Genomic DNA, 12,083 nt, shown 5'->3' on the forward strand with positions numbered 1-12,083 from the left:
AAATAATAAAAAAAACATGTCCTGTCTGACCAAGTTCGCTGCCAAACACCTGACACCACTCATGTCTGGCTCTGTGACCAGGGATATGGTCGTTTGTAACCCGGTTAGTTGTGATTAAGGGTTTTTTCTTTCAGTCCTGTTTCGACCGCACCGCTCCATTCAAACAGGTGGACAGGCGGAGCGGGCTAACGGCGGCTAACGGCTAAACACCACCGCGCCTCAGAGCTGCTAAAATTAGCTTCGCGCTTTTTCAACGCTACATGTTTTCCCTTCTGGAAGTTTCTTCGGGGTGGTCTGGCCAGAAAGAGTCGTCAATGTGAACTAGGGGTCGTGTCAGCCTCGCTCCTTCACTCCGGCTCTTTTTCTCTTTGTTGTGCGGCTGTGGTGATTTGGGGGTTTCTCCCCCTCACACCGCTCAGTGAGGAGAGCAGGCTAGTGCTGCCGTCCAGGTGGGAGAGAAGCTTTGCGGAGGGACGGCCCCCTCTCACTCCCTCCGCCGAGAAAGGAGCATGTGTGTAGTGCGTGCGTGCGTGCGTGTGCGTGTGTGTGTGTGTAGAGGCTGTGTGTGAGGGACATTAGCCGTGGCGGTTTGGGACAGTAGCTGAGCGAGGCGAGGCGAGGCGGCTCTGCTAACAGGTGTGCGGCTTCCCCTCAAACACACACGCACACACACACACACACGCATACACACACGCATGCACACACGCGCGCGCGCGTTCCCACTCTCACTCTCACACAGCCTGTTAGGAGAGGGTGGACATTGAGAGCGGTGTCGGGGAAATCGTCCTGTTAGCGGGACGGGGAGAGGAGGGGGGAGATCGTGCTGTCATCTCAGCGGCGGGCTGAGGGACTGGAGTTGGGCTCTGTTTGCGCTTTGTTTTTATTGTTATTATTGTTTTTAAAAGGACAGGGACGCGGCTCGCGGCGAGGGGAGCAAGAAGAAGAAGAAAGAGAAGAAGAAAAGAAAAAATTCAACAAAAACCCAACAACAACAGGCAGCTCATGGCAGCGAAGAAAGCGTGCGCGGATCCGAGCAAACGGAGCCGAAGTCCCGTCGTGCTGGAGGCGGAGATGTTCAGCGAATTTCAGGAGTGGTGCCTCCGCACGTACGGCGACTCGGGCAAGACGAAGACGGTCACTCGCAGGAAATACAACAAGATCATGCAGACGCTGCTGCAGAGTGATGAGGTGGACGGCGGCGTGTACGTGGACAACAGCCACATCAACGCCAAATTCAAGTTCTGGGTGAAGTCCAAGGGCTTCCAGGTCGGCAGCAGCAGCAGCAGCAGCGGCGGCGGCGGCAGCAGCAGCGTGCTGGGCGAGCACAACAAGAAGGGGTCGGCGCCGGGGAAGCCCGTACTCTACGTGCCCGTCAAGTCCACGGTAAAAGTGCGCTTCCTCCCCTTGTGAGAGTGTATCAGTGTTTTCGAGTGCGTGTGCTGAAGTCTGTGTGTGTGCTTATGCTGAAAACTATCAGTCGGCTCTGAGGAGCGCGGTGCCACGTCCCTCGCCTCGCTTGCGCTCCGAGACCGAGCTGCCATAGCAACGCTCGGAGCCTCGTGCCAGTCCCGGGCCGCGTATAGTAACGCTGTCGAGCCCAAGGGGGGCACGCGCGTCGTCCTGCCAACGGGACGGCACGCGCGGATGCTGAACGGGACGGAACATATTGTTTCATACATAAGCTGTTCATAAATATAGACCCCCCCAATCGTGTGTGGTCGGGGACGCGCGCGTGGGGAGCGTTCACGGTGCCAGTTGTTTGGGGTGGGGGGGGGGGGGCGAGGGGGGGCGGCGTGCGCTGGGCTGCACGGGGAAGAGCGCGCGCTGGGGAGGAGGGGATGTTGGAGGTGAACGTCAGTATCCACTGCTAAAAAACAGAAGTAATCCTGTGTAACGTGCTAAAGTGTTATATGCACAGGACATCGTTCATGCAGCGCAGCGACCCAAGCTTGTGCGGTCGAGAGTCGCGCGCTCTCCGGTGGGCACGTCACACAGCCGACCCCCCCCCCCCCACCACCACCCCCCACCTCCCATCCGTCATTCAACAAGCTGCTCTGCTCTACTAATACACTGACCTCCTTGACCTCTTTCACGCGCACGCAGCGACGTGTCGGCCAAAGAAGCGCCCAGCCTGAGCGTCCGCATCGAGATGATCGCCGTGTTGCCGAAGCGCGAGCCGCAAGCCGCTTGCATTGTCCTGCGCGCGGAGGGCGGAGCGGACGGCGGGGCCTTGTTGCCCTGGTAACCTACCTGCTCTGCTGTACAGAGCGCGCGGGCGCGGGGCGGGGTTTCTCCCATCCATCCCAGGACCGAGAGTGAAGAAGTTAGCCTCGGTTACAGAGAGGGAGAGAGAGGGAGAGAGAGAGAGAGAGAGAGAGAGAGAGCGCAACAGAGCGAGCTCTCGGTGATCCCGTTTAGTGAGGAAAGTGAAGGTGGGGCGATGACCTGAACAGTTGGTTGGTTTAAATAGGGTTAAACAGATTATTGATGCTTTTCGCTTGTGACCCAAAAATGTTGGCGTGGTTTGCTCATTTAATATTTAGTATTTTGCTGTGTTAACAACAACAGTAATAATAATAATAATAATAATATTAATAATAAAAATAATAAAAATTACATTAACAACAATAAAATGGCAGTTAACATTCACAATAATCATGATATTCTTATTAATAGCAATCCTACTTTATAAACCCTCTATAACAACGTAATAAAGCAAGTTACACTATTCTAAATAAAATACTAAAGGATGAGTTCTACAAGAAAGCACTGGTTCTGGACTACTTGTCGGTATTCACCCATACTACAGGATCAGATATCAGAGTCTATATCAGGACAGAAGAAAATTGTTAGGATAATAAAATCTCCTAAGAAATGACAATAGGGGAATTACAATAAGGAATCCTAGCTAGTGGTTGGGAATTGGTGGTGCTGGAATTGGCAAGAATATTGAGACCCCCCTCTAAATAAATAAATAAATAAATACAGTCTTAATGTTCCAAATCCACAAGATGGGTTGATTACTAACCTTAATGTGTCCTATTAGTACACACAGTACTAATCTGACTGAACACAATTAGCCATCTATCTCCCCTGACACTGGGAGTGATCCACTGCTCCACTCCTCTTCACTGTAGTGCTCAATGCCAAACTGCCTCTGTGGCCCGGAGTGTGAGGAACAGCCACCATTTTGTGCAGCCTAGTGCCCTGAGGGGGACCTGCTAACAGACCTCATCCTGCCGAGCAGGTGGGACCAACTCCCCCGACACGCCCCGCCAGAGAAATAAACACACAGATTAGGAACAATAACGACTGAACGAGCGTTGAATGTCTATTCAGTGAGAGGGCAAATGGTAAAATGGTTTTTTTTTTTGGGGGGGGGGGGGGGGGGGGGGATACTATACAGCAAAGCAGATTTGTTATAAACCAATCCAGGCGTGCTTAAAAAAAGCCCAAATGCGCGTGAGCAAACTCCTTTTGTTCACTTAGTGTTTGAATCTGTCGCCATTCCTCTTCCTCTTTTGGAAAATAAGCAAAACTACATTAGCGTAGATAAATCCTTGTTAGCAGATAATTGCTACGCAACCGTCTGACAGCTCCTGAGAGAGGCGGCTCCAGACGTGATTTTAATTTATAAGCGACTATTAGGGAGAAATGAGCCGTAACTCTGAACATAGTAACATCTCTTGCGACTGTTAACCCTGCACACAGATGTGGGGGTGGGGGGGGGGGGGGGTGTTCGTTGTGCCTGGAGGACGGAGTGTTTGGCCACACTGAGCAATTGAGACCATGGTTCCTCTAAACCACAAATCACTCCCAAACCACAAACCACTGATCCTGAGAGAAACCTTCATCCTTGCAGCCTGAAGGGAAGATACTGAATAAGAAAGGAACTGACGGTTTGAAGCACCAAATGTTTTGTGCATCACTCCGAAACAAGTGCACTCTTATCACAAACGCTCCGGCCTGCATGCTCCTCCGGCCTGCTCTCAGCGGCAGGTGTGTATACCTGCAACCCAAAGGCCACGTCCCCCCCTTCAGCTCACATAAACCTGTACAACCCGCACACGTTGGTCTCTGTCGGCTCATCCGGTTGCTATGTGTACACTACTGCCATTCACTAGCATCATTGTAGCACCACTGAGGCCTCCTTAATGCCCCAATTTGTTTAACACTTCATCAATCACTCCGTCCCCGTGCGGAGCCGCCGCGTGACGCGCTCTAATACACCGTCCTGTCAGTGGATGATGCATAAGCTACATCTCAGCCATGAAAAGCCACTGTCAGTCACACACATGGGCGAGTTCGTCAAATGGGAAATACCCAGTCAACTAAACTCCACTTTCAGAAATGAAGGAGCTAGAAAGTGTTCTTTGGAGCGATGACAAAGAAGACCCACCTTTGATTCCATAAAGGATAACTTGAAAATATATGAGAGCAGGGTTGCATCAGTGCGGCAGACCTTTTAAACACCATTCAAAGTTTTTAATGAAGACAAAGGTCCTATTTAGATCTGTGACAACTAAAAGAACCGTTTGAAGGCATTACTACTTATTTGTCTGGTTAAATAAAACCTCTTGTTGGTGCTTCTTAAATAGCTTTTTCTGCAGAACCACTGAAAACTGTTAGCCTTTCACTACTATTTTATTAGTTAAAGTAGTAGTAGTACTATTTTTTCTCTAGTATTTTAACTTGCGGTTAGTATGTTAGCTTTGACTGCTACTTTAACTTGTGGTTAGCATGTTAGCCTTTCACTAGTATTTTAACCTGCAGTAAGCATGTTAGCCTTTCACTAGTATTTTAACCTGCAGTTAGCATGTTAGCCTTTCACTGGTATTTTAACCTGCAGTAAGCATGTTAGCCTTTCACTGGTATTTTAACCTGCAGTTAGCATGTTAGCCTTTCACTAGTATTTTAACCTGCAGTAAGCATGTTAGCCTTTCACTGGTATTTTAACCTGCAGTTAGCATGTTAGCCTTTCACTAGTATTTTAACCTGCAGTAAGCATGTTAGCCTTTCACTGGTATTTTAACCTGCAGTTAGCATGTTAGCCTTTCACTAGTATTTTAACCTGCAGTTAGCATGTTAGCCTTTCACTGGTATTTTAACCTGCAGTAAGCATGTTAGCCTTTCACTAGTATTTTAACTTGTGGTTAGTATGTTATTTTGTGGTTAGCATATTAGCCTTTCACTAGTATTTTAGCTTGTGGTTAGCATGCTAGCCTTTCACTAGTATTTTAACTTGTAGTTAGTATGTTATTTTGTGGTTAGCATGCTAGCCTTTCAATAGTATTTTAACTTGTGGTTAGTATGTTATTTTGTGGTTAGCATATTAGCCTTTCACTAGTATTTTAGCTTGTGGTTAGCATGCTAGCCTTTCACTAGTATTTTAACTTGTAGTTAGTATGTTATTTTGTGGTTAGCATATTAGCCTTTCACTAGTATTTTAACTTGTGGTTAGTATGTTATTTTGTGGTTAGCATATTAGCCTTTCACTAGTATTTTAACTTGTGGTTAGTATGTTATTTTGTGGTTAGCATGTTAGCCTTTCACTAGTATTTTAACTTGTGGTTAGTATGTTATTTTGTGGTTAGCATATTAGCCTTTCACTAGTATTTTAGCTTGTGGTTAGCATGTTAGCCTTTCACTAGTATTTTAACTTGTGGTTAGTATGTTATTTTGTGGTTAGCATGTTAGCCTTTCACTAGTATTTTAACTTGTGGTTAGTATGTTATTTTGTGGTTAGCATATTAGCCTTTCACTAGTATTTTAGCTTGTGGTTAGCATGTTAGCCTTTCACTAGTATTTTAACTTGTGGTTAGTATGTTATTTTGTGGTTAGCATGCTAGCCTTTCAATAGTATTTTAACTTGTGGTTAGTATGTTATTTTGTGGTTAGCATATTAGCCTTTCACTAGTATTTTAGCTTGTGGTTAGCATGCTAGCCTTTCACTAGTATTTTAACTTGTGGTTAGTATGTTATTTTGTGGTTAGCATGTTAGCCTTTCACTAGTATTTTAACCTGCAGTTAGCATGTTAGCCTTTCACTAGTATTTTAACCTGCAGTTAGCATGTTAGCCTTTCACTAGTATTTTAACTTGTGGTTAGTATGTTATTTTGTGGTTAGCATGTTAGCCTTTCACTAGTATTTTAGCTTGTGGTTAGCATGCTAGCCTTTCAATAGTATTTTAACTTGTGGTTAGTATGTTATTTCGTGGTTAGTGTATTCGCTATGTCTAGTATGTTAACTTTGACTAGTACTTTAACTTGTGGCTAACATGTGAGATATGTGAGTGTGAAGAGCCTATAAAGCACCTTTCAACGTTTTTAGTGAAGACAATGGTTCTGTGAAGAACGGCTACACCTGAAAGAACCGTTTAAATATAGGTGTTCTGTTCTTTAACTAAGTTCAGATGTAAGATTGGAAACTGCCTGCAGTGATTAGACTGATAAACATTACAATGTTTCTTTAAAGAATCGCCAATTAAAGGGAATTAAATCAGAGGGAATTCTTCTAGGAACCGTTTGTTTAATGCGGCATGAAAATGCATAAAATGTGGTATCAAACTAAACTCATTCTACAAGACTGTCCCAGCTAAAGCATGAATCAGAAAGCTCGTGATTCACTCTACTTCCTCTTATCTCTTCTAACACGGCAGTGAGGGGTTAGTCCAACTGAAGTGTTCCTCAAAAAGCCCACAAACTCGCCCTGGCAAAGCGACCCAGAGGTAACTTCCTCTATTATGGCCTCATGCAGGGGCCTACATCTTCCCCGCCAGTCAGCATGACAGACAGCACCCGAAAGTAGGCACTTCTAGAGGAAGTAAAGCCGTCCGCACAGAGTGAGAGTTTGTTCACATCATTTTTATTAGCTCATTAATAACTGGAACGGTAGGAGATCCCCCCTCCGACCAGCTCCGCGTGAGCACATTAAACTACAAACAAAGACAGAATAGCAAACAGAAAGGAATAATTGGAAAGCTACGGGGAACTAGATGAAGTTACAGTACTGCGAGACAAGGAAGGGTTTTGTTATGAAGTGTCGGCTCAGCACTCGCCGAATCTGCGCTTTCAGAAGTATTGCTGAGTGAAATGCAGGGCCGTTTATTTACTCTTTATGGATTTGGATTAATTCTGCATTTATATTTGAGAAATGTGGGTCTACTTTGCATTTGCTATCAGTGCAGATGTGTGTGAGGGTGTGTGTATATGTGTGTGTGAGTGTGTGCGCGTTTCCTGTTCCAGCTGTCAACCAGTGGTAGAACGACCGAGACACACACTTTGTTTAGACTGTGTGTCAGATAACATTTCAGACCTCCCTCGTTATCTCTTTTAATTCAGACAGTTGAGATTTTGTTGTGATGACAATACATTTGAAGTATTGGAGAAAAGAATTTATTGAATTCAAATTTCTCTTAAAATTTGGTACTACCAATTAACCCACCCATTCCCAGGCAGCCGACACACTCAAAAGAAAGCGCCGGGTCCTTCTTGGACGACTGGCAGTGCTCTCTCTGGGTGGGTAGATGGCGATTTCTCCTCTCATCACTCTTAAAGTGAGAAATCGCCATCTACCCACCCGGAGAGAGCACCGCCAGTTGTCCATAAAGGACCCCTTAGATTTAAGAGACTGGTTAATGATGCTTTTATTGAGCTCCAGAAGAGCCACATGACATGACAGTGAGTTACTGCACTAACATGTACTGCATTTGCAACCCTCTACTAATACCTACAACATTCCACTGTAATAGTAATCAAGGTACGTTTGTAGTAAGACCATCAGTTTACCTCCACTTGAAAACACAAATCTGTCTCATCCAGCAACTTCTGACCACGGTCCCGGTCCCTCCCCCCCAACTGTCACCACCAACAACCCCCCCAGACCTTCACTTCCGTTGACTCCTCCCTGTTCCGGGTGCAGGGCTGCCGTGGTTTGGGCTGAAGCTCCAGCGCTGCATGGCACACGCACAGCGGGGTGGGTGGAGGAGGCCCCCTCTGATGCAGCTGCTCCCTAAGTGTGCCAAGTTTCACCACGAAGAAGAGGGGCAGGTGGGGGGAGGGAGCGGAGGTTGAGCATAGGGGGCCCACCCAGGCCACAGAGGAGGAATGGGTAGGATGGGTGGGGGGTTAGGCAGGAGGGTGATGGCGTGGCATCTGTGTGGTTTTAAGGAAGTGAAAGCTAAAGAGAGACTGCCTGGCCTCGGGGGTTCACAAACAAAGTCAAATTTTGTGAGAGCTGCAACTTACACAGTTTCACTCCTCACTCCAAACATAGCCAATCAGCCAAGACATATTTGAAGGTGTCTGAAGGTTGCATTATATAGTTTTACAATGGAGCTGTGAAGCTGAAGTAAAGCACAAACCTGCTAATGTAGCCAATTTGGTTAGAAGCTTGTGTGTTAGCTTTTAGCCAGTGTTCGCTACTAGCTTTTTAGCTTACTCAGTTTTGCTTTCTGAGGAAACCGGCACAGACAGGCCATGACCATGTGTACATCTAATAAAAGCCTTTGCTAGTACTTAGCACCTGCCTAAATCATCACGCGGTGAGCTCTAACCGCGTCCCATTGTTTAGTAATCTCAAATAGAACTCATTATGTAGTTTCTGGCACAACATATTTTTATCTTTAAATTGAGAAAGTTGAGAAATGTGTGTAAAAAATCTGTACATTTGATTTTTTTGCTATTAACTTCATCCCTGCGATTGATTCCTATGGAATACTGTTAGGAAAAAAATATATAAGGAAAGAGGGCGAGAAGAAAGGAAGACTAGAGCTGGTTGGAGAGAGAGTAACTGAGTAGTCATTGTCCAATGATGTTCTGGCAGAGCTTCGAGTAGAGAAGATGAGGCGCAGATCATTCATAAAATCATGAAATATGCATTTCTCATTGTGTCCCCTCATATACACTTTGTTACAAGGGCTGCTGGATCCACTTGTGGGACATCATATTCTTTTTCAGCTATGAGTGTGTTTCCGTTTAGCACTCCCCTCGCGCTCTCCGCTTCAGTCTCCTTGTTTCATCAGTATTCTATTGTCTCTTTCTCTCTCTCTCTCTCTCTCTCTGTCTCTGGACTATCAGAAAGGCTCTCTCAGTCTCCAGTGTGGGGGTGCAACCTCGTTTATCTCTCATTATGCCCTGATTAGAACACTGAGAGGAAGAGCGTGCACTGACGTGCGCTTACACTCGCACATACGCAAACACAGTGCACAGTCCCAATCGGAGAATCTCCATCACGTCCGCAATCCCACACTGCGATACATAAACTTATAGAGAAGAATGATAGGAATACTAGAGGAATTTCTATAGATTTCCTATGAGATCTATGAGAAGTAAGTGGGCACATTTACTAAAGGGCGCTACCTGAGTAGGCCACTGGGCATTACTATAAGACAGTACTGCAAATGGAACTGTAAATGTTAACATAACCTTTTCCCAGTATTGACTGTTTGTGATCAATTCAGCTGAAAGCAGTGCATGTGAAAATGGAGGCAGGGTTAGTTGTAACAGTCATTAAAAAGTGTTGTCCATTAAAAAGAATATATGTCGACATGTTTGTGGACACCCCTTCTAATAAATACATTCAGATACTTAAAGTTGCTCCCATTGCTGTCACAGATGTGCAAATGCACACACACAGTGCAACTAGTCCCTGTAGAGAAATATTGCCAATAGAATAAGCCTCTGTGGAGCAGATAAACATGAACCCATTGGCTCCATGCCTATTACCGTGTGTGGGCTAGAGGAGGAAAAAGCCCCCCCCAGCGTTGAGCTGTGGAGCAGTGGAACTGTGTTCTCTGGAATGATTGTGCTCCATCCAGTACTTTTGGAATGAGCTGGGTAGTTGGGGGTGAGGTGAGGTGGTGATCATCTAACATCCAACATGACCTCACTAGCACTATTGTCACTGAATGCAATCAAACACCTCACAGCAGTGCTTCGAAATCTAATAGAAAGCCTTCTTCCCATGACAGTTTTTTTAATAATAATAAAAAATAATACTACAAACGAGCAGGTGTGTCAATATTTTTGTCTATAAAGTGTATATTTAACCTGTTTCACATTTCCTTTGGGGGTCTTAATTGTAAACTGTGTTCCGACTAACCCCCCCAAGTGGAGGCTGTACTTTAGCCTGGCTAGTGTTTATAGCAAAATAACAACATCATTGTAATTGGCTTTAGTATTGTTGCTGTGTCTTGCTGGATAGTGTTCCTGTCCTCTCTGGGCCCTCTCTGTGTCCTCTCAAAGTGATGTGCGGTTAGCTAGGTAAAGAGAAGGTTGTCAGTCTAACATGACACTTGCTTGCTTCCCTAGATCTAGCTTCCTCACACATACGTTTTCGAGCTCACTTCTGTTATGTTTTGTAGCTCTAGTCTTGAGGGTTTTGTCATGAGGTGACATTAGAGAGAGAGGATGGTAAAAGCCGGTTGGCTGGAGTTAGCTTTTCGCCTAACATGCTCAGTTTTGCTTCATCCGGTGACAGTTTTGAGCTCATCTTCTTGAGACACTGACACAGACAAGTCGTTGCCATGTACTTGTAGTGACCCATATTCCAATAACTAGAAGATTCTGGTGATTACGTGCTGCTTGTCTCAGGAAACTGAGGTGGTTGGTGTGGTGCAACAGCTACCATGCCATGTGGGAGACATTGCGTTTTACTGCCTTGTAGTTTTGACCACGGTTAGCATGGCCTTTGCTAGGTAGGAATAAGTTTTAGGGTTTTGAAATTGCCATGTTTTACAGCTTTGTTTTTTGGTTTTGCCAGAGGCAACGACAGTGTTTGAGGTTTGAGGTATGCCATTTCTATGTAGCGAACTCTCATTATTCAGCTATGGCGATGGAAAAAAGTTTCACTTTCTAGAGTACTTTTAAATTTTTTCCATGTTACCTTTTACCCCATGTTAGATTGTGCCTAGAATATAGGAAATAGAAATCTATTTTGTATTACAATTATTTGTCATACACAGATAAACACACAAGACACACCACCATACATCACAGCAATACTGCTATCCATAATTTATGCAGAACTGTGGCAAAGCAGACATACTAACACAATTAAACAATGACTGTCTGTACTGTAGCCAAGCGTCCAGTCATCCATTGCTCTTTCCCGTGCACATAGTTGACAGACGAGGACATCGCAGTCAGGTTAGCGCCACTTTCATTTTTAACACTGAATTAGCCATTCACTCACTCACACTCGTACACCCCCCCCCACCACACACACACACACACACCGCATCTACCTTCATCCCACCCACTCGCTGCTCATGGACAAGTGACAAAAACTGAACAGGCTGTTCGATTCATTAATTTAGATTATTTCTTTGAAGGCAGGAGTAAAGTTGCTGAAAGATTTTAAGTGAGGAAAATGATGGCTTTCAGTTTCCATGCCAACGGAAACAGAAATATCCTCATCTGTGTATGTATGTGTGTGTATGTGTGCACTCTGTGACAGTACTAGTGTTGGGTTAGGAGTGCCGTCTCATATCACCGGCCCGTGGTAATAGAGCACATTAGATGGACTATTAAAATACACTAATTACAATTTTTCATTTTGAGCTTTGTTATCATAAAGCCATTAAGAAACACTAAACAATATTTACTACGCTAGTAGTGAGTTACTAGACCTATGTTGCCTGCTCTTACCAAGCAAAGAACTGATAAATAAACAGATACAGTTATTGCTTTGGTTGATAAATTACCACCATACATCCATGATACAGACATACTGTACTCATGAGATCTGAGGACAGTGTTGAACTGGTGGGAGAAAATGCTCTTGGACGGCTCTCCACATCTACACAGTTTAAAGTATAAGATCCTTGAGGAACCTTTTTAAAAACTTTTACTTGGAAGTTCCTCAAAGCACCTTATGAGCATCCTCCACAAATGTAGTTTTACTGCTTTTACATTATAAGAAGGTTCTTTAGGCTTTTAAATGGTTCTTCACGCTCATTTCTGTATTGCAATCATGGATCTTTATGAACCCAAAGGTAGTTCTTATATGGCATTCCTCAAAGAACCATTTTAAGCTGTTTTTATACAAGTGTACTGCACTCATGTATAGATCATGTATAGTTG

The 12,083-nt window shown here is 44.8% G+C and overlaps 1 protein-coding gene across 2 annotated transcripts in view; it reads left to right on the plus strand.

Annotated features, from left to right (window-relative positions):
• The first annotated feature begins 330 nt into the window (after positions 1–330).
• The window catches only part of nol4la (nucleolar protein 4-like a), a 64,887-nt gene continuing 53,134 nt past the window's right edge, over positions 331–12,083 (plus strand). Inside the window, exons 1-2 of one of the 2 annotated variants that reach the window (XM_072681818.1) lie at positions 331–636; positions 906–1,389. In XM_072681818.1, coding sequence (XP_072537919.1) covers positions 1,003–1,389 — 387 coding nt within the window. In that variant the 5' untranslated portion in view covers positions 331–636; positions 906–1,002. The other variant, XM_072681819.1, reaches the window with a different exon arrangement.

This window comes from Salminus brasiliensis, chromosome 6 (genome assembly GCF_030463535.1).
Source record: "Salminus brasiliensis chromosome 6, fSalBra1.hap2, whole genome shotgun sequence".
NCBI lineage: Eukaryota > Metazoa > Chordata > Actinopteri > Characiformes > Bryconidae > Salminus > Salminus brasiliensis.